Source organism: Notolepis coatsorum (genome assembly GCF_963971535.1).
Source record: "Notolepis coatsorum genome assembly, chromosome: 7".
NCBI lineage: Eukaryota > Metazoa > Chordata > Actinopteri > Aulopiformes > Paralepididae > Notolepis > Notolepis coatsorum.
Window position 1 is genome coordinate 16,388,261 of NC_140171.1, and position 19,490 is coordinate 16,407,750.

A 19,490-nucleotide genomic window follows, 5' to 3' on the forward strand; every position below is an offset into this window, starting at 1 on the left:
GGTGCGGGACACCGAATCGCCGACTGCCCCACCCGGCCAAAAGATCAGGCTCGCCGAGACCCCGGGAGATCCTGGTGAGCCGTTTTTCCCATTCCCAGCGCCGCGCACCACCTGACCATCTGATGAGCGTCACCCTGGCCTGGGGGGACCAACGTGCCACGGTGGAGGCCCTCATCGACTCTGGGGCAGACGAGAATTTCCTCGACTTCGAGTTCGCTACCCGAGCCAACATTCCACTTGAGGACCTTGTGAGGCCCTTGGAGATCTTCTCGTTGGACCAACACCGCCTGGCCGACATCTCTCAACGCACCGGCCCAGTCGTGCTGACCATCGCTGGGAACCACGTCGAGAGAATCCAGTTCCTCATCACCCAATCCCCCCTTGTCCCGGTGGTCCTGGGTAGGCCCTGGCTCGCGCTGCACGAGCCCCACATCGCCTGGTCCTCCGGTACCATCAAGGGCTGGAGCTCCTCCTGTCACGCCCTGTGTCTGCAGGCGGCGTCCTGTCCCCCGCCCCGGAGGCCCGCTGGTGAGTTGCCTCCGGACCTCTCGTCCATACCTCCCGAGTACCACGACCTCTTGGAGGTTTTCAGTAAATCCAGGGCTCAGGCCCTTCCACCTCACCGCCCCTATGACTGCGCCATCGACCTCCGCCAAGGGGCTCCCCTTCCCGGCAGCCGCCTCTACAGTCTGACCGTTCCGGAGAAGAAGGCGATGGATCTCTACATCTCTGAGTCATTGGAAGCAGGACTCATTCGGCCTTCCTCCTCCCCGGTGGCGGCCGGTTTCTTCTTTGTTGGTAAGAAGGATGGGGACCTGCGACCCTGCATCGACTATCGTCAGCTCAACGAGATCACCATCAAGAACAAGTACCCTCTACCTCTCATGAGCTCCACCTTCGAGCCACTGACCCAGGCCTCTTACCCAGGCCACTTACCAAGCTGACCTCCCCCGCTCTGCCGTTCGACTGGTCCCCAGCGGCATGCGCTGCGTTCCGCTCCCTCAAGAAGAGGTTCACTTCCGCCCCTATCCTGCTCCACCCTGACCCCAAGAGACAGTTCATTGTGGAGGTGGACGCCTTGGATACTGGCCTGGGCGCTGTCCTATCCCAACGTTCTCTTTCGGACCAGAAGGTGCATCCTTGCGCCTTCTACTCGCGCCGCTTCCTCCCTGCCGAGAGGAACTACGACACCGGCAATCGGGAGCTGCTGGCGGTCGTGGCTGCGTTGGAGGAGTGGCGTCATTGGCTAGAGGGTGCCGAGGAGCCTTTTACCATCTGGACGGACCACAAGAACCTGACGTTCATCCGCGCTTCCAGGCGCCTCAACGGTCGGCAGGCGAGATGGGCCAGTTTCCTCAGTCGGTTCGACTTCTCGCTGACCTTCCGCCCCGGTTCCCGCAACACGAAGGCCGACTCCCTGTCCCGGTTGCACTCCAAGGGGGCTCCACCCTCTGAGGACCCTACTCCCATCCTCCCGGAGGCCCGAGTGGTTGGAGCCATCACCTTGGGCATCGAGGGTGTGGTTAGGCGTGCCCTACGCTTCCAGCGTGCTCCTAGCAACGTCCCTATGCATCGTCTCTTCGTCCCCGACTCTGTCCGGTCCCGGGTACTGCTTTGGGGCCATACCAGCCGGTTCGCCTGCCACCCTGGCGTCCATCGCACGTTCTCCTTCCTGGCTCGTCGTTTCTGGTGGCCCACCATGCGGAACGACGTCAAGGAGTTCGTATTGGCCTGCGCGGTCTGTGCCCGCAGCAAGGCCTCTCACCAGGCACCCTCCGGGCTCTTGCAGCCACTTCCCGTTCCGAGCCGTCCGTGGTCACATGTGGCGCTGGACTTCGTCACAGGTCTGCCCTCCTCCCAGGGGAACACCTGCCTTCTGACCGTGGTGGATCGATTCAGCAAGGGGGTTCACCTCGTGGCCCTTTCCAAGCTTCCCTCGGCGGCCGAGACGGCGGACCTCCTGACTCACCACGTGTTCCGCCTTCATGGGTTTCCCCAGGACATCGTCTCTGACCGGGGGCCCCAGTTCACCTCCCAGGTATGGCGGGCCTTTTGCAAGGGATTGGGGGCAACGGTCAGTCTTTCCTCTGGTTATCATCCCCAGACTAACGGGCAGACGGAGAGGATGAACCAGAGCGTGGAGTCTGCTCTTCGGTGTGTGGCAGCCGAGAGACCGGCATCCTGGAGCCGTTTCCTTCCCTGGGTTGAATACTCCATCAATTCAATGGTCAGTTCCGCCACCGGCCTCTCACCCTTTGAGGTTTCCCTGGGCTACCAACCCCCTCTTTTCCCCGCACAGGAGGCGGAAGTGGCAGTTCCCTCCGTGCAGGTCCACCTCGACCGCTGCCGACGAGTTTGGGAGATCACCAGGACCGCGCTGCTCCGGACATCTGAGCGCGCCTGTCGTGGTGCCGACCGGCGCCGGGTTCCTGCGCCGACTTACCGCCCTGGGCAGAGGGTGTGGCTCTCCGCAAAGGACCTGCCGCTACGGTCCTCGGCCAAGAAACTCAACCCCCGTTTCGTCGGACCTTTCGAGGTCCTGAAGGTACTCAGTCCGGCGGCCCTGCGCCTGAAACTTCCTGCGTCCATGCACATCCACCCCGTGTTCCATGTCTCCCGGGTTAAGCCCGTCTCACTCAGTCCCCTTATGCCTCCAGCTCCTGATCCTCCGCCTCCCGTGTTGGTGGATGGTCACCCCCAGTGGCAGGTCCGCCGGTTGATGGGCGTTCGTCGGCGGGGCCGGGGGTTCCAATACCTGGTAGACTGGGAGGGTTACGGCCCTGAGGAGCGTAGCTGGGTCTCCCGGCAGCTCATCGTGGATCCCAGCTTGGTCACTGACTTCCATCGTGCCCATCCTGACGAGCCGGGTCGGCCTGGTCGCCGGGTGGCTCCTGTGGAGGAGGGGGTACTGTGAGGTTTCTGTCCTTGCTCACTTACTCGCTCTGTTCCTTTAAACCACCTCGCTCTGTTTTCCATTTGTTTCTGTTAATCATTTCATTCCCCCATTCACACGCTTCTTCCCAGAGACGTCGTTGATTGGTTCTCTCCCGTCCACACGCTTTTCAATCACATCCCCCAGCTGTCACTGCTTGTCAATCAATCAATCCCGTATTATTTATACCCCGTTTCCCCACTCAAGTTTTGTTGGATCGTTTTGATATTTCTGTTTGCATTCGCCGTTCCTGCTGCCTGCTGTTGTTCCCTGTGCTTTACCTCCAGGATATCCAAGAAGCATTCCTCTTGGACACCTTTTTCCCGTGGCGACGCGCTCGCTCCGCTGCTGTTCCAGCGCTCTTTACGCACAACGCCTGGGTGAGTTTTTAATTACTGTCTTTGATCAGATTCCGTTTTCGTGTGTTTTTATAACACTGAAGATTACCACCTTTTTATCAGACAGTCACTCACCCAGCGGTTGCCTTTTTTGATTGTTTCACTGGGATAATATTTTGACCTAACATCTCCCACTGTGTGTTTTTCACACCGAAGATATTATCACATTGGATTGTATTTTGGACTTCGCTCACAGTGTCTATTTTTGCACCGAAGATATCTATCACTTGGGATTGTGTTTTGGAACATTGCTCACTGTGTGTGTTTACACGAAGATTAGTTCACTTGGATAACTTTGTTTTTGGGTACAAGTCACCTCTCCTGTTCTCCTGCTCGTTTCCACCTGCACCCTGAGTTGACTCGCTCCCTCCCTCTCTCTCTCTCTCTCGGTCCCGCATCACCTCGGAGATTCTGCCGAGAGAAGTCTGCAGAGCGGCTCTGACGTCAGCATCTGCTACCCCCTACTACCACCTCGGGAGAAGCTGCAGAGCAGCAGAACATTTCATCCTCGCTTGTATTCCAGTCTTGTTTAGACTCTTCCTATTCTGTGCTGTTTTATTAGTCTCAATAAACAAGCCCCTGTTTTTGGCAACTCTGAATCCTACTCTCTTGTGTCGTTGCGTTTGGGGTCGGTGTCAAACCATAACAGGTTGATTACTTTATTATCTAAAGATGGTAAGTTAGAGTGTTGTGTTCATTCATAGTTAAAGACAGTAGAGGTTGAGTACTTTATTATCTAAAGATGGTAAGTTATAGTGTTGTGTTCATTCATAGTTAAAGACAGTAGAGGTTGAGTTAGAGTACTTTATTATCTAATGATGGTAAGTTAGAGTGTTGTGTTCATTCATAGTTAAAGACAGTAGAGGTTGATTACTTTATTATCGAAATATGGTTGGTTGATTGATTGATTGCTTGATTGATTGATTGATTGATTGATTGATTGATTGATTGAAAACTTTATTAACAGATTGCAGAATGGGTACAATACAGTACGGCTCAATACACACAATTGTTAAGGGGATGCAGACCAGAGAAAGACTTTTGTCTTGTTTACATCAGGGTCCCCCATTTTCAATTCAGGTGGGTTTTAGGAGTAAGGTCAAGCAGTAGCCTGACCACTTTGTTTTGTGATGTTTAAGGGACATAAGGGACATCCACTACAGTAGTCTTGTTTTTAGGGCCTTTGTGGTACCATGAGGTGCAAGCATAGTCGTATTACCCTTGAATGAGTGCTCCTGTTAGAGTCTTCAGGGTATTCTTGTTTACCAGAGAGGAGATCCGGTACAAGAATCTTGTTCGTTGGTTGACTTTTTTGATTACATTGGTTGCCATTTTGTCACAGGAAATATTTGGATTTGGATGGAACCCAGGTAGGTAATTTCATCTTTCCTTGTGACAATATTGTCACCCACTGTAACAGAGAAGCTGTTGGCCTTGCTGAGTTTGTTATTTGATCCAAAGAGAATGGACTCTGTTTTACCCAGGTGTAATGGATAGTTTGTTATCAGCGATAACATTGATGTTATCAGCATTAACATCAGGTAAGTTATAGTGTTGTGTTCATTCATAGTTAAAGACAGTAGAGGTTGAGTAGTTTCTTGAGATATATCACATTCACACACCAAGTGATTTAAATCAACTTCACAACTGCAAATACATGGGGTTGTCCAAAGGTTTTATAAAACACACTTCTGTGGTTCTTCAGGTCAAAGGTTAAATGATAAAATGAGTGTAATGTGGCAGGACCTTGTGGAATCCTATAGACCGTCTCTCCAGGTCTTCTTAGGTTGCGAAGGATATGGTCACTGTGGATGTTGATGGCCATTCCAAGGAAAAACACAAGTAAACCTTAATAACAAAAACAAAAGAAAAATGGACAGTGTTATACAGTGTTCCCTGGCCTGCTTTCTGACAGACATTTTGTTATTGAATGCATTATGCTTGTAGAGTTTCGCATAACAGCATATCCCCGTTATGTTTTGCGATGCACTGCTTAATAAATGCATTGTCATATCCAGCTCATATGAATACGAAATTTAAAGGTGCTATAGATAACATTCTGCCACTAGATGTCGCACTAGAGCACACAGCGTGTAATTGATCCAAATCAGGTGCATTCCACGTGGGGAAATTGGAAGTAGGGAGGGGATGCATGCACGCAAAACACATGTAAACAATATTAGCTTTGAACCTGCAAAAATCTTTTAAATTATTAATTCATTAATCAATCATTATTGGGAGTAAAATAAATACTTTTATTCCGCACCTTTCTAAAAGCTCTGTGGATGTATTATTACAATTCTTTATCTATAACATCTATAAAGCTGCACTATGGAAGACTGGCAATGCTGTGGCTGTGAGAGGTAACTGCACCAGGCTCAAACATGGCCGTGAGAGGTAACTGCACCAGGCTCAAACATGGCCGTGAGAGGTACCTGCACCAGGCTCAAACATGGCTGTGAGAGGTAACTGCACCAGGCTCAAACATGGCTGTGAGAGGTAACTGCACCAGGCTCAAACATGGCCGTGAGAGGTAACTGCACCAGGCTCAAACATGGCCGTGAGAGGTAACTGCACCAGGCTCAAACATGGCTGTGAGAGGTAACTGCACCAGGCTCAAACATGGCCATGAGAGGTAACTGCACCAGGCTCAAACATGGCCATGAGAGGTAACTGCACCAGGCTCAAACATGGCCGTGAGAGGTAACTGCACCAGGCTCAAACATGGCCGTGAGAGGTAACTGCACCAGGCTCAAACATGGCCATGAGAGGTAACTGCACCAGGCTAAAACATGGCCGTGAGAGGTAACTGCACCAGGCTCAAACATGGCCGTGAGAGGTAACTGCACCAGGCTCAAACATGGCCATGAGAGGTAACTGCACCAGGCTCAAACATGGCTGTGAGAGGTAACTGCACCAGGTTCAAACATGGCAGCTTAGAGAAAATGCAAGCAAGGTTTGATTGATTGAAAACTTTATTAGGTAACTGTAGGCACTGTTTTACAGTTGTGTCCTTCACATTTTTGCTCTAGAAATGAGACTGAAGTCTTACAGATGTTACTGCACTAGCCGTGCCCGACCGGAAGAGCTCACAAGGGCAATTACACTGTGTTTCATGCATCACTGTTGGGAGGGTCTCATTGATACTTATTGGTAGATAGGTAAACAGGGTGAGGTGTATACTTATTGGTAGATAGGTAAACAGGGTGAGGTGTATACTTATTGGTAGATAGGTAAACAGGGTGAGGTGTATACTTGCTCACACTGTGACACTGACAGTGTCCTTATTCATATCTCAATTATTATATATATATATATATATATATATTTTACCATATTCAGAAAATGTAGCTTTGTGGAGTAGGTAGGCTATTGTGTTGCTGGCACTAACTCAGAAAAAGGTTATGCCTGAGAATCGTGTAATCGGTGTGTAGGCTACACATGAACCAACAAATGAATCAAAATGCATTCTTGTCAGGAAAATGTATTTCACTGAACGCTTTCCAGTCCAGTCCAGTCCAGTCTAGTCTAGTCTAGTCCAGTCCAGTCTAGTCCAGTCTAGTCCAGTCTAGTCTAGTCTAGTCTAGTCTAGTCTAGTCTAGTCTAGTCCAGTCCAGTCCAGTCCAGTCCAGTCCAATCCAGTCGAGTCTAGTCTAGTCTAGTCTAGTCTAGTCTAGTCTAGTCTAGTCTAGTCTAGTCTAGTCTAGTCCAGTCCAATCGCGATAACAAAAGTGTTTTGGGAGGGGCGCCCGAGTGGCACACCGCATACAGCACTACGGTGCAACACGGCCGACCCGGGTTCGACTCCCGGACCCAGTGATCTTTGCCGAATGTCTTCCCCTGTCTATCTCCCATTCCTCCTCTCTCTCTCTCTACCGGACTGTTCGGTAGCAAAAATCAATAAAAACCTACAAAAACATAACTTGTCCAAAAAGACAAGTAACATAAAAAGAAAAATGGAAAAAAAAAAAGGGTTTTGGGAGACCTGGCCTCATTAGGTTCGACCCGATGAACAGGAGAGGGACACGATAAAGAGAGAAGACAGGAGAGGGACACGATAAAAAGAGAGAACAGGAGAGGGACACGATAAAGAGAGAAGACAGGAGAGGGACACGATAAAAAGAGAGAACAGGAGAGAGACACGATATAAGAGAGAGGACGGGAGAGGGACACGATAAAGAGAGAGGACAGGAGAGGGACACGATAAAGAGAGAGAACAGGAGAGAGGGACACGATAAACAGAGAGAACAGGAGAGGGACACGATAAAGAGAGAGAACAGGAGAGGGACACGATGAAGAGAGAGAACAGGAGAGGGACACGATAAACAGAGAGAACAGGAGAGGGACACGATAAAGAGAGAGAACGGGAGAGGGACACGATAAAAAGAGAGAACAGGAGAGGGACACGATAAAGAGAGAAGACAGGAGAGGGACACGATAAAAAGAGAGAACAGGAGAGAGACACGATATAAGAGAGAGGACGGGAGAGGGACACGATAAAGAGAGAGGACAGGAGAGGGACACGATAAAGAGAGAGAACAGGAGAGAGGGACACGATAAACAGAGAGAACAGGAGAGGGACACGATAAAGAGAGAGAACAGGAGAGGGACACGATGAAGAGAGAGAACAGGAGAGGGACACGATAAACAGAGAGAACAGGAGAGGGACACGATAAAGAGAGAGAACGGGAGAGGGACACGATAAAGAGAGAGAACCGGAGAAGGACACGATAAAGATAAGATAAGATAAGATAAGATATTCCTTTATTGATCCCCTTGGGGAAATTCAGGCATCATAGCAGCATGGGGGGGAGCGGGGGGAGGGGTACAGGTAGTAAAACAACACAGTATACAGGTAGTAAAAGACAACACAGGCAGTGTAAACAAATTGATCAATATGGTCAATATAATTTACTATCTGACTAGCTGAGGAATATTCACATTATTCACAGTGTCACATCGTCACATAAGGTGCAGTATGCATGAGGTAGTGTTATAATTTACTATCTACTGAGTATACATTAATCAAAGTACCAGGGTAGTCTACGTTGTCCCCCTTGGGTTCCTATAAGTCCCAGGTCAATGTCTGGTAGCAGTCGCTGTCGCTGCCCCCTGTTGTGGGGCCTGGAGGCTGCTAGTCGCTGCCCACTGTTGTGGAGCCTGATGGCCGCTGGTATGAAGGACTGTCCGAGGCGGTTAGTTGAGTGTCGGGGGGGAATGAGTCTGTGGCTGAACGAGCTTCTCATCTTGACTAGCTCGTCGTAGAGGGGGTGGTAGGGGTTCTCCATGATGGCATCCAGCTTCCTTATCATCCCCCTCTCTACCATCACCTCAAGTCTAGGTAGCTCGACTCCCACCACGGAGCTAGCCTTCCTCACCAGTTTGTTGAGCTTGTTGGTGTCCCTTGAGTTGATGTAGCCTCCCCAGCATGCCACAGCATAGAAGAGGATGCTGGCCACAACAGACTGGTAAAAAGACTGCAGCAGTTTGTTGCACACATTGAAGGACCTGAGTCTCCTCAGGAAGAACAGCCTGCTCTGTCCCTTCCTGTAGAGGGCCTCTGTGTTGTCCGACCAGTCCAGTTCAGTGATGTCACAGATTACTTGTAAAAGTAATCCGATTACTGATTACTCCTTTAAAAAGTAATCCAAGTTACTTTACTGATTACTTGATTATCAGAGTAACTTAGTTACTTTGAAAGTAACTAGGTTACGAAGTCGTCGTCGTTCCCCCAACAGTTTTTTTAAAACGCTTTATTGAAAGTGCATAAATTGTTTTTAACTTGTTTCTCTGCACATAACGTAAATTGTTAAACTAGTGCTTCAGCTTCTGTACCATCAAGTATGGTAAAGCAACAGTCTATGATGCTCACAGCATTAGAGCAGCCAGCCAGTGGTTTTACAAAACCAGTGTATCCATTCACATCTAACAAATGCAGGCTGAACTATTCAATTATATCAACTGTAACTATTAAATTGTTTTTATAAATGTCTCTCTATAAACATACAATCAGTCTCTCTTTAACATGTAAATTAACTGTAAATCTGGCAAATAAGAGCTTTTGCTCTGCCACCATCAAATATACATTAATCAATAGGGAAATAAACAATCTCTCTCTTTTGCTGTTTGGCTGGCCTCCGAGTCCTCCTGTACCTAGTCGAAGCGTCGTAGTGTTGGGAACTATGTGAGAATGCTATTCATCGACTACAGCTCGGCATTCAATACCATAGTCCCCTCCATACTCATAGCCAAGCTCAGGGACCTGGGCTTGGGCTATGACCTCTGCCAGTGGGTCTTGGACTTCCTGACTGGCAGACCCCAGGTGGTGAGAGCAGGCAACTGCACCTCCTCATCCATCACCCTCAACATAGGGGCCCCCCAGGGCTGTGTTCTGAGTCCCCTCCTCTACTCCCTGTACACACACGACTGTGTGGCTCAGCGGAGTAGCAATACAATCGTCAAATTTGCTGACGACACAGTGGTGGTGGGCCTGATCTCTGCCAACGACGAGAGGGCCTACCTGGAAGAGGTCAAGGTCCTGGCGGGATGGTGCCAGGAAAACAGCCTCTCCCTGAACGTCAGCTAAACAAAGGAGATGATTGTGGACTTCAGGAGGTCGGGGGTCAAGGACTACAGCCCCCTCAGCATCGACGGGGCACCGGTTGAGAGAGTCAACAGCTTCAAGTACCTCGGAGCCTACATATCCGAGGACTTGACATGGACCACACACATTAACAGTGTGGTGAAGAAGGCACGACAACGCCTCTACTTCCTCAGGCGCCTAAGGAAGTTCCAAGTCAGCCAGAAGATCCTTAAGAACTTCTACTCATGTACAATAGAGAGCATCTTGACCGGCAACATCACCTCCTGGTTTGGGAATAGCACTGCAAAAGACCAAAGCAGACTACAAAGAGTGACACGTTCAGCCGAACGCACAATTGGAGGGGGGCTCCCCACCCTCCAGAACATTTACTACAAGCGTTGCAAGGGCAAGGCTAAGAGAATCATTAAAGACTCCAGTCACCCGAACAACTGCCTCTTCGAACTGCTGCGGTCAGGCAAGCGATACAGGAGTCTCAAGGCGAGCACAGAAAGACTCAGAAGTAGCTTCTATCCCCAGGCCATCAGGCTGCTAAACGAACAATGAATGAACACTACACAACAACAACCACCAAACGCACATAGCACACACATCCACACGCACACACCCACTTTAAACAAACACACTGTAGCACCCACTCCACACACTTTATAGCACACACCCACTTTAAACAAACACACTGTAGCACCCACTCCCCACACTTTATATTTATGGATGAAGGATTGCACTACAACTCGTACACCTTACTGTAAATTGTACCTAAAATTGTACCTCATCCCATTTCTGCTTTGCACTAGATAGTACTGTACATTAGTACACTGCATAGTATTGTGTATTGTATATTATATGGTAACTCAGAACATTGTACATATGTCTATACCGAACACTGTGACCTCATTTTCTTCTTCTAAATTCATGCTATATTATGTTATTATGTTATTTGATACTATCTTGTCTAGCACAGTCTCTGGAGCGTAACAGTAAGAAGCATTTTGTATGAAAGTATTCTGTACTTCTGTATGACAACTATTAAAGAACTTGAACTTGAACTTGAGTGTTGTGATTCCAGATGCTTTCAATGCAATTGGATGTGCTGTTTTTAGCGGTAGACAGTATTTACGTTTAGGTCGCTTTCACATATAGTTTTGGTGGACTCGGTGCGGTTCTGGGGGTGAAGTTGAAACATCTGAACAATGTCACGCGGTCGAAAAGGGCGCTTGTCTATTGGACAGTGGAAATGTGTGTGTGGCTGCTGCGATCCCGTGTGTGCGCGCGCGCGCGTGTGTGTGTCTGTGTGTGTACTGCGGAGCCCTTCAGATCAGGGGAGCCGAGTTTTGACATGGCATTGATCCATTGTTCTATTGAAGCACATTACCACCATCCTCTCGCTAAACAACTTGTAGACTGTCATGTGAATGATTGTACTGGAAGTACAATTGTGGGTGTGTCTCTAAGACCAGACTATATTAGGCGCTCATGCGCCGGAAGTAGTTAATTCCATGTATGCTACCGAAACAACGCTGTGTGGAAGTGTCTACGAGAAGGATAATAAACACCACAACCTATGGAGTTAAAGCAGGTCGTCAAGAGTGTTTATTATATCGGTCATAACTTGAACATGGTGTCAGAAGTAAACCAGTGAGGATGGCCAAGTTTAACCCTCCCGACAACTTTGATTTCACTCGCCCAGAACTGTGGCCGGAGTGGAGGCAACGGTTCCAGCGCTACCGGCTAGCCACAAAGCTAGACAGGGAGGATGGACCTGTGCAGGTTAGCACGTTGCTATATGCGCTCAGCAAGGAGGCTGAGCAAGTTTTCAACATGTTGCATTTCGAGGAAACAGGCTACGAGGTACGGGAGGACGTTGATGACAAGGACAACTATGTGATTGTGTTGGACAAGTTGAATCGTTATTTCACTCCGAAAGTAAACATTATCCACGAACGTGCTCGTTTTTACCTCCGCTCGCAAAAGAGGGGCGAGTCTGCAGAGGAATACATCCGGACGCTCTACGAGCTGGCCGAGACCTGTCAGTTTGGTCCGGTGAAGATAGAAAATATTCGGGATAAACTGGTGATAGGAACCCTGGATAAAGAGATGTCAGAAAAGCTACAATTAATGGCAGATCTGACGCTGGAGAAAGCCATCGAGATGGTGAGACAGTCTGAGCAGATAAAGGGGCAAATTAGCCAACAGTCTAGAGCGGGCTCGGCAGATGCAGCATTCCTCAGTGAGGTCACACACAGCTGTTGTAACTGCGGAGATACTACATTCCTGAGTGAGGTCAGAGACAATGCGCGCGCTGCGCCTTTCCAACAAAACAGAGGGCGGGGAAGAGCGCGGGGCAGTGGCGGCTTCCAAGCAGCAGGTGGTGCTACAGGAACGAAGTGTTGTAGGTGTGGAAGGGACCACCCGAACAGTGTGCAGTGTCCAGCCAGGCAGGCAAAGTGCAGACACTGCCAGAAGATTGGACATTTTGCCGCCGTGTGTCGCTCTGCAAGAGTGAATGAGCTGACAACAATGGAGCAGCAGGATGACAGTTACAGTGAAGGACACTTCCTTGGTGAGATAAAAACAAAATACCTCTACGTGACAGATTCCAATAGGCCATGGACTGTTGAACTGAACGTCTGTGACACTCCTCTCACTTTCAAAATTGACACGGGTGCAGACGCCAGTGTGATTTCAGATGACACCTACCATCAGCTCAAACACCTGCCCCAGTTATCCAGTGACTTCACAGCTTTCGACAGCCCCGGAGGTAGACTTGAATGTCTAGGACTGTTCACTACCACATCTAAGTACAAGGGCCGGCAATATAAGTTCAACATCCATGTGATTAAGACAGCAAATGGCAGCAACCTGTTAGGCCGTGATGTTGCGGTGGCAATGGGACTGGTGAAGAGAGTGGAGGAGGTACAGGGCACATTCGGGGCGGATCTGGGCCTCTTGAAAATAAAACCTGTGAGAATATGCCTGCGGGACGATGCTGTCCCATACAGCATTAACACAGCGAGGAGAGTGTCTGCTCCTCTGCTTCCCAAAGTCAAGAAGGAGCTGGAGAGGATGCTCAAGTGCGGCGTCATAGAGGAGATCAGTGAGCCAACAGAGTGGTGTGCTCCCATGGTTCCAGTCCCCAAGAAAACTGATGAGGTGAGGATCTGTGTTGATCTAAAACGACTGAACGTGGCTGTGAAGAGGGAGAGATATGTTCTGCCCACCATAGATGACATATTACCAAAGCTGGCGGAGTCTCGAGTGTTCTCCCTACTCGACGCGGAAAGTGGTTTCTGGCAAATTCCACTAGAGAGAGAAACAGCTAAACTGACCACATTCATCACCCCAGTGGGTAGATTTTTTTTTAAGCGGCTTCCTTTCGGGATCTCCAGTGCACCGGAGATCTTTCAGAGAGAAATGTCTCGGCTGTTCAGAGGCCAAGAGGGAGTGGAGGTGTACATGGACGACATCCTTGTCCATGGTGCAGATGATAAGGAGCACGAGGGGAGACTCCAGAATGTTCTGCGTATCCTGGAGAGTGCAGGTCTAAAGCTCAACGACAAGAAGTGCGTTCTGCGCCAAAGGCAGCTGAGCTACTTGGGGCATCGAATTGACAGTGAGGGCATCCAGCCTGACCCCTCAAAAGTAAGCGCCATCACAGAGCTACAGCCACCAAGTGACGTGCCAGGCTTAAGAAGGTTCCTAGGCATGGTCCATTATCTCGGGCGCTTCTTGCCTAACTTATCGGAAGTGATAAAGCCACTCAACGACCTGCTGAAGTGCGAGGCTGTGTGGATGTGGGACGCAGCACAAGACAACGCATTCCACAAGGTAAAGCAACTCCTCTCCACCGCACCTACACTGGCATTCTATGATGTAAACAAACCTACCATAGTGAGTTCAGATGCAAGCAGCTACGGGCTGGGCAGTGTACTGCTACAGAGACACTCAGATGGACTGAAACCCGTTGCATTCTGTTCAAGGACACTAACTGATGCTGAGAAGCGCTACGCGCAAATAGAGAAGGAGTGTTTAGCTGCTGTTTGGGCCTGTGAATGATTTTCCACTTACCTCTATGGCCTAGACAGCTTCATAGTCCATACAGACCATAAACCGCTGGTCCCTTTGATCAACAACAAGGACCTCGATAGAGTTCCCCTGCGGTGCCAACGATTGCTGATGCGTCTGATGAAGTACAACCCCATTGCAGAGTACGTGCCTGGGAAAACACTGACAGTAGCTGACACACTTTCCAGGCAGCCATTGCCTGTAATTCTGAGTGAAGTGTCAGAACTAACCTCTGATGTTTCAGCGTTCGAGGACGCAGCTCATGCAGCGTGGCCAGTGTCGCCATCCAAACTGGACCGGATCAAGCAGGAGACAAGCGTAGACTACGACCTTCTGGTGGTGAGCAGACTGATCACAGATGGATGGCAGAAGCACGTGAGCAGTGTACCAGCACAAGGCAAAGCATATCACCACTGTACAAAAGGCCCAAGGACTGGGCAGACATAAGGACTGTGGGGTGCTGTGCTGCTGTTCTGCTGCTCTGCAGTGGGACGCCTCTCAGTCAGACATAAAGGCTGTGGGGGGCTGCTCTGCTGTTCTGCAGCAGGATGCCTCAGACATGTCTAGACATGTCTGTCGATAGCCAGCATCCATATATACTAGTGGGCTTAGAGATTCCTTCAGTTCATGTGTGCGTCACTGATCACAAGTAAGTGTTAAATATGTGTATGATGAGGACGCTTAGTTATTGTTGGTGATTTATATGGTTAAGGCCTATACTAATGTTATAATTTTACCAGCTGTTTAGGAAGCAATTTACCAGTATGTTTATAGTGATAATCTAGCCTATTGGGTATAATCTATGTTGTTGAGTATAGTAGCTAGTATCTGTTTAGCACAGTTTATCCCTGTAACTAGTATAGGTAAAGCACTGCTTATCCCCATTGGTAATTCCACTCGTGAGGTTTATGTTACTTGTAGCAACAGTATATTGTATAGTATATAACAGACTGATTAATGAGTACTAGTAACGCTGATGTCTTTGTTTCCTCCCCATTTAGAACCACACACACACACTCTCACAAATAGAAGTAGAAATCGCCTGTGCATCATCTGTCTGACCATTGATAATAAAACTCATCAAAGAACGTTCCTGCCTCCCGTGTCCTGACTAGACACCCCGTGTTGTTGACTACCTTTCCTAACCACAAGAGCTTCACTACAAATGGTCCTTCGAGCCGGATAGAGTCAACGATATGGCAACCAGTCAAGGAGGGATGAGCCTCCCCGCTTCACCATCCGTGCGCCCCAGACGCACCGTGCAGCGCCCGAGATGGCTAGACGATTACCTAGTGGACAGTACACGCCAGCGTGACACAGAGCAGCTGCGCAGGCATGAAGAGGATAAAGCACAGCCCAGTCCCGCTAGAGGCACATCCCCCATGCCACCAATGCAGAATGTGCACGAAACAATAATGCACCAAGTTCTGGAGACTGCGCGGCAACAGAGTGAGACGGCTCAGAAGCAAACCGAGCTTTTGGAGCTTGTTCTGCAGCACCATTCCTCCCGATCCTCAGCTCAGTCATCAAGGAGGTCATCACGGCATCAGACTCCAGTTCGCCAACTCCACCCAGAAAGAGTAGGTGAAACGCAGGTCTCCCCTGCCCGTGCACCTCACTACTCCCCAGCCGAGGATCACCCAAGTATAGCTGCAGTGGAGCTTGTTCTGCAGCACCATTCCTCCCGACCCTCAGCTCAGTCGTCAAGGAGGTCATCACGGCAACAGACTCCAGTCCGCCAACTCCACCCAGAAAGAGTAGGCAAACCGCAGTTCTCCCCTGCCTGTGCACCTCACTATTCCCCAGACGAGGATCACCTAAGTATGGCTGCAGAACTAACCGCCCAGCTAGAAGATTTGAGTATCCATGAGCCAGAGTGGACACTTCCCCCACCTCTCAGCCGAGCCACTCACCCCCTCCAACGTGCAATCGAAGTACCCCACGGCCTTCAGGCTTGCAAGCAGGAGAACCAACATAACCAAGGCTCCCCTCGTCAGCCCAGCCAGCCCAATAGGCCAACCCAGAACCTGCCGCAATCAGAGGGCCTGGCAAGAAGCGGACCCTCATACTGGCCACCGACCTCCTACCCGAACCCACGAAGCACATCCAATGTGGCTCCGCCTAGCCGCAAGTACGAGGAAAGGAATGAGCCTCAGCAGAGTTACCCGCCACCAACCTGGGCGACACCTCAGGTCATGCAGCAACCCATGCATCAGCACCTGCCTCAGTCTGCACACCAGTCAGCACACCAACCTCCGTATGTGCCCTACCTCGCCTACCAAGGGAACCCAGTCATAGCGACACCATATCCCTCCACAGTATACCAGCATGCACCCCCCAATATAGAAGGTCCAACATTCCCGGACTTTAACAAGGAGGATAGAGCCCAATACGTGGAACTACGCCTTTCCCTCAGTACACTCCTCAATCCTTCCCATTCCGAGCACTACAAGTATGCCATTCTGCTGAAGCATATAAAGGTGCCGCGTGCCCACCGCCTGGTGCTGGCTTACGCAGAGTCAAGTATGCCCTACTCTGAAGCTCTGAGGGCACTGGACGAGCGATACGGACGCCCATACCAGTTCGCTCTGAAGGAGATAGAGGACATGGAACGCTTACCACCCATTCGAGACGATAGAGCCCTCGACGAATTCGCCATCAGAGTGCAGTCGCTGGTCGGGATGCTGAGGTCCCTTCAAGGCGAAGGTCACGAGGAACTCCATTGTGGCTCAAACGTGAAGCGCCTCCTCAACAGGCTTCCCAAACACCAACAAGAGAGGTTCCGTCGTCAACAGTACAGGGAGAACCCAGACGAAGCTGTCCCTCACCGACTTCGCAGAGTGGCTGAGGGTAGAAGTCAGATGCCTGGACATTGAGCCCTCCCTTCATGCTCACAGTGAGAATGACAGGAGAGACCCCAAGTATCAGCCCAAGATAAAGGTCACTACGGTGATGCATGGTACAGACAACCCCCAAGATCCTCCACCCGAAAGGCCCTCCAAGGTATATCAACCTGTCCAGACCCAAGGGAAGGGAAGGATATACTGCCCCTACTGCGAGTCAGAACACTACCTCAGCCAATGCGAACGCTTCGCTAAGCTGACCAGAGGGGAGATAGTGGACTGGATCAAAGCCAAGAGAAGGTGTTGGAGATGCGGTCGTCCTCACCTAGCCTCTGCCTGCGACCTGAAGAAGCCGTGTCGACTCTGTAAGTCCAAACACCTCTCCGTCCTGCATGAGGTTAACCAGAGGAGTGGGAACGAGCCCACCATCACCTCAACAGCAGAGACTCACGACCTGGATCAGCCAAACGGATACAACCGAGTGCTCCTGAAGATCGTCAGAGTCAACCTGCACTACATGGACAGAGTCTTCAACACCTACGCAGTGCTGGATGATGGCTCAGAGAGAACCATCCTGCTCGCTTCAGCAGCACGCCACCTGGGAATACAGGGTCAAGCGGAAGACTTGACCCTTCGCACTATCCGCCAAGACGTCAAGACCGTGTCAGGCTCACGTGTCTCCTTCACCATTGCCCCAGTATCCGAACCAAGGAAAAGGTTCCCTATTCAAGGTGCCTTCACCGGTGAACAGCTAGGTCTGTCTCAGTACAGCTACCCAGTCACCCAGCTCCAGGAGAAGTATCGCCATCTGCGAGGCTTGGTGATTCCACCAATCGACGGAGCTCAGCCAACCCTCCTGATTGGATCTGATCATGCCAACCTGCTCGTAGCGATCGAGCCGGTGCATCTGGGCCCCCACGGTGGCCCTGCGGCAGTCAAGACTAACCTCGGCTGGACACTCCAAGGCCCAGCAAAGTACATGCAGCAACAGCTTCAGACCACCCAGTGCTTCTTCACTGCTGCTCCCTCCCCGGCTGCCGAGCTATTCAGCCAAGTCGAACGGCTGTGGCAGCTGGATACACTGCCTTTCAAGAGCGAGAGGTTAGTGAACAGATCCAAACAGGACAAGTACTCAGCGGAGCTGTTGGAGGCCGAGACCACCCGTGTAGAGGTCAACGGAGTGCAGCGGTATGCCACCCCCCTCCTGCGAGTCCAAACCATGCCCAAGCTGCAAGTTTCAAAGGAAGTTGTAATGAAGAACCTGCGGAACACAGAGAAGAGGCTAACTCAAGATCCACAGCGTGCATCTACCTACCAAGAGGAGATCAATAAGCTAGAGATAGCTGGGTACATCACCAAGATTAACCCCAGCCAGGCCGACGCATCTGAAGAGTCATGGTTCCTGCCCCATCACATGGTCAGGCACAACGGCAAAGACCGGATTGTCTTCAACTGCAGTTTCCAGTACGGCGGGCAGAACCTGAACAACTACCTCCTTCCAGGCCCAACACTGGGACCCTCACTCCTTGGAGTCCTCCTGCGATTCAGAGAGCATCGAGTCGCCATAAGTGGGGACATCAAGGGAATGTTCCATCAGGTTCGCCTGTTGGACAGAGACAAGCCCCTACTGAGGTTCCTCTGGAGGAACCTAAAGACAGACGAACCTCCATCAGTGTACCAGTGGGAGGTCCTGCCCTTCGGGACAACATGCAGCCCCTGCTGTGCAACCTTTGCCCTCCAGAAACACGTCATCGAGTCTAGCCAAGAGGATGTTCGCCACAGTGTAGAACAGTGTTTCTATGTGGATAACTGTCTGCAGAGTCTGCCCACCAAAGAAGAGGCAAGCAGCCTCGTGAACAAGCTGAGAGCCCTCCTAGCCACAGGCGGCTTCGAGATCCGCCAGTGGGCCAGCAACCAGCCAGAGGTGATCGGCAACCTGCCCAAAGAGGCCAAGGCAGATAGCAGTGAGAGATGGGTCTCCCAGACCCACGGGGAAGCTCAAGAAATGACACTAGGACTCAGTTGGCACTTCATGGAGGACACGCTCCACTACAAACATCGCCCGGTCTCCCCAAGCCAGACGACTATGAGAAACATCTACAAGATACTAGCAAGCCAGTATGACCCCCTAGGTCGCATCGTGCCCTTCACCACAAGGGCCAAAGTCTTGGTCCAGAAACTATGGGCCAAAGACCGCGACTGGGATGACCCACACTTACCGGCCGATATCCTGCAAGCCTGGACCACATGGGAAGAAGAGCTCCCACAGCTCCCAACAGTCAGCCTCTCCCGGTGCTACTTCCCACCAGACGTCGACGTAAGTGCGCTCACCCTCGAGCTCCACGTCTTCTGTGATGCTTCCGAGTCCGCCTATGGGTCAGTCGCCTACCTGCGTGGCGAAGACCTCCAAGGCCAGGTCCACGTATCCTTCATGCTAGCTCGCTCTAGAGTAGCACCGAAAAAACAACAGTCAATACCCCGCCTCGAGCTTTGTGCCGCTCTGACAGGAGCCCAACTTGCCCAACTGATCCAGAGAGAGCTCACTCTCAAGTTGAAAGAGGCGGTGTTGTGGTCCGACTCCACCACAGTGCTTACCTGGATACAGTCCGAGTCATGCCGATACAAGGTGTTCGTCGGGACCCGCGTATCTG

The 19,490-nt window shown here is 50.7% G+C and overlaps 1 protein-coding gene across 1 annotated transcript in view; it reads right to left on the reverse strand.

Moving 5' to 3' along the window:
- Positions 1–19,490, reverse strand: part of LOC311232091 (3-oxo-5-alpha-steroid 4-dehydrogenase 2-like) — a gene marked incomplete at its 3' end in the record, with an annotated part of 60,809 nt that overhangs the window by 19,285 nt on the left and 22,034 nt on the right. The window contains exon 3 of the mRNA XM_084318780.1: positions 5,077–5,178. Within this exon, the coding sequence (XP_084174906.1) occupies positions 5,077–5,178 (102 nt within the window). The remainder of the gene's footprint in view (positions 1–5,076; positions 5,179–19,490) is intronic.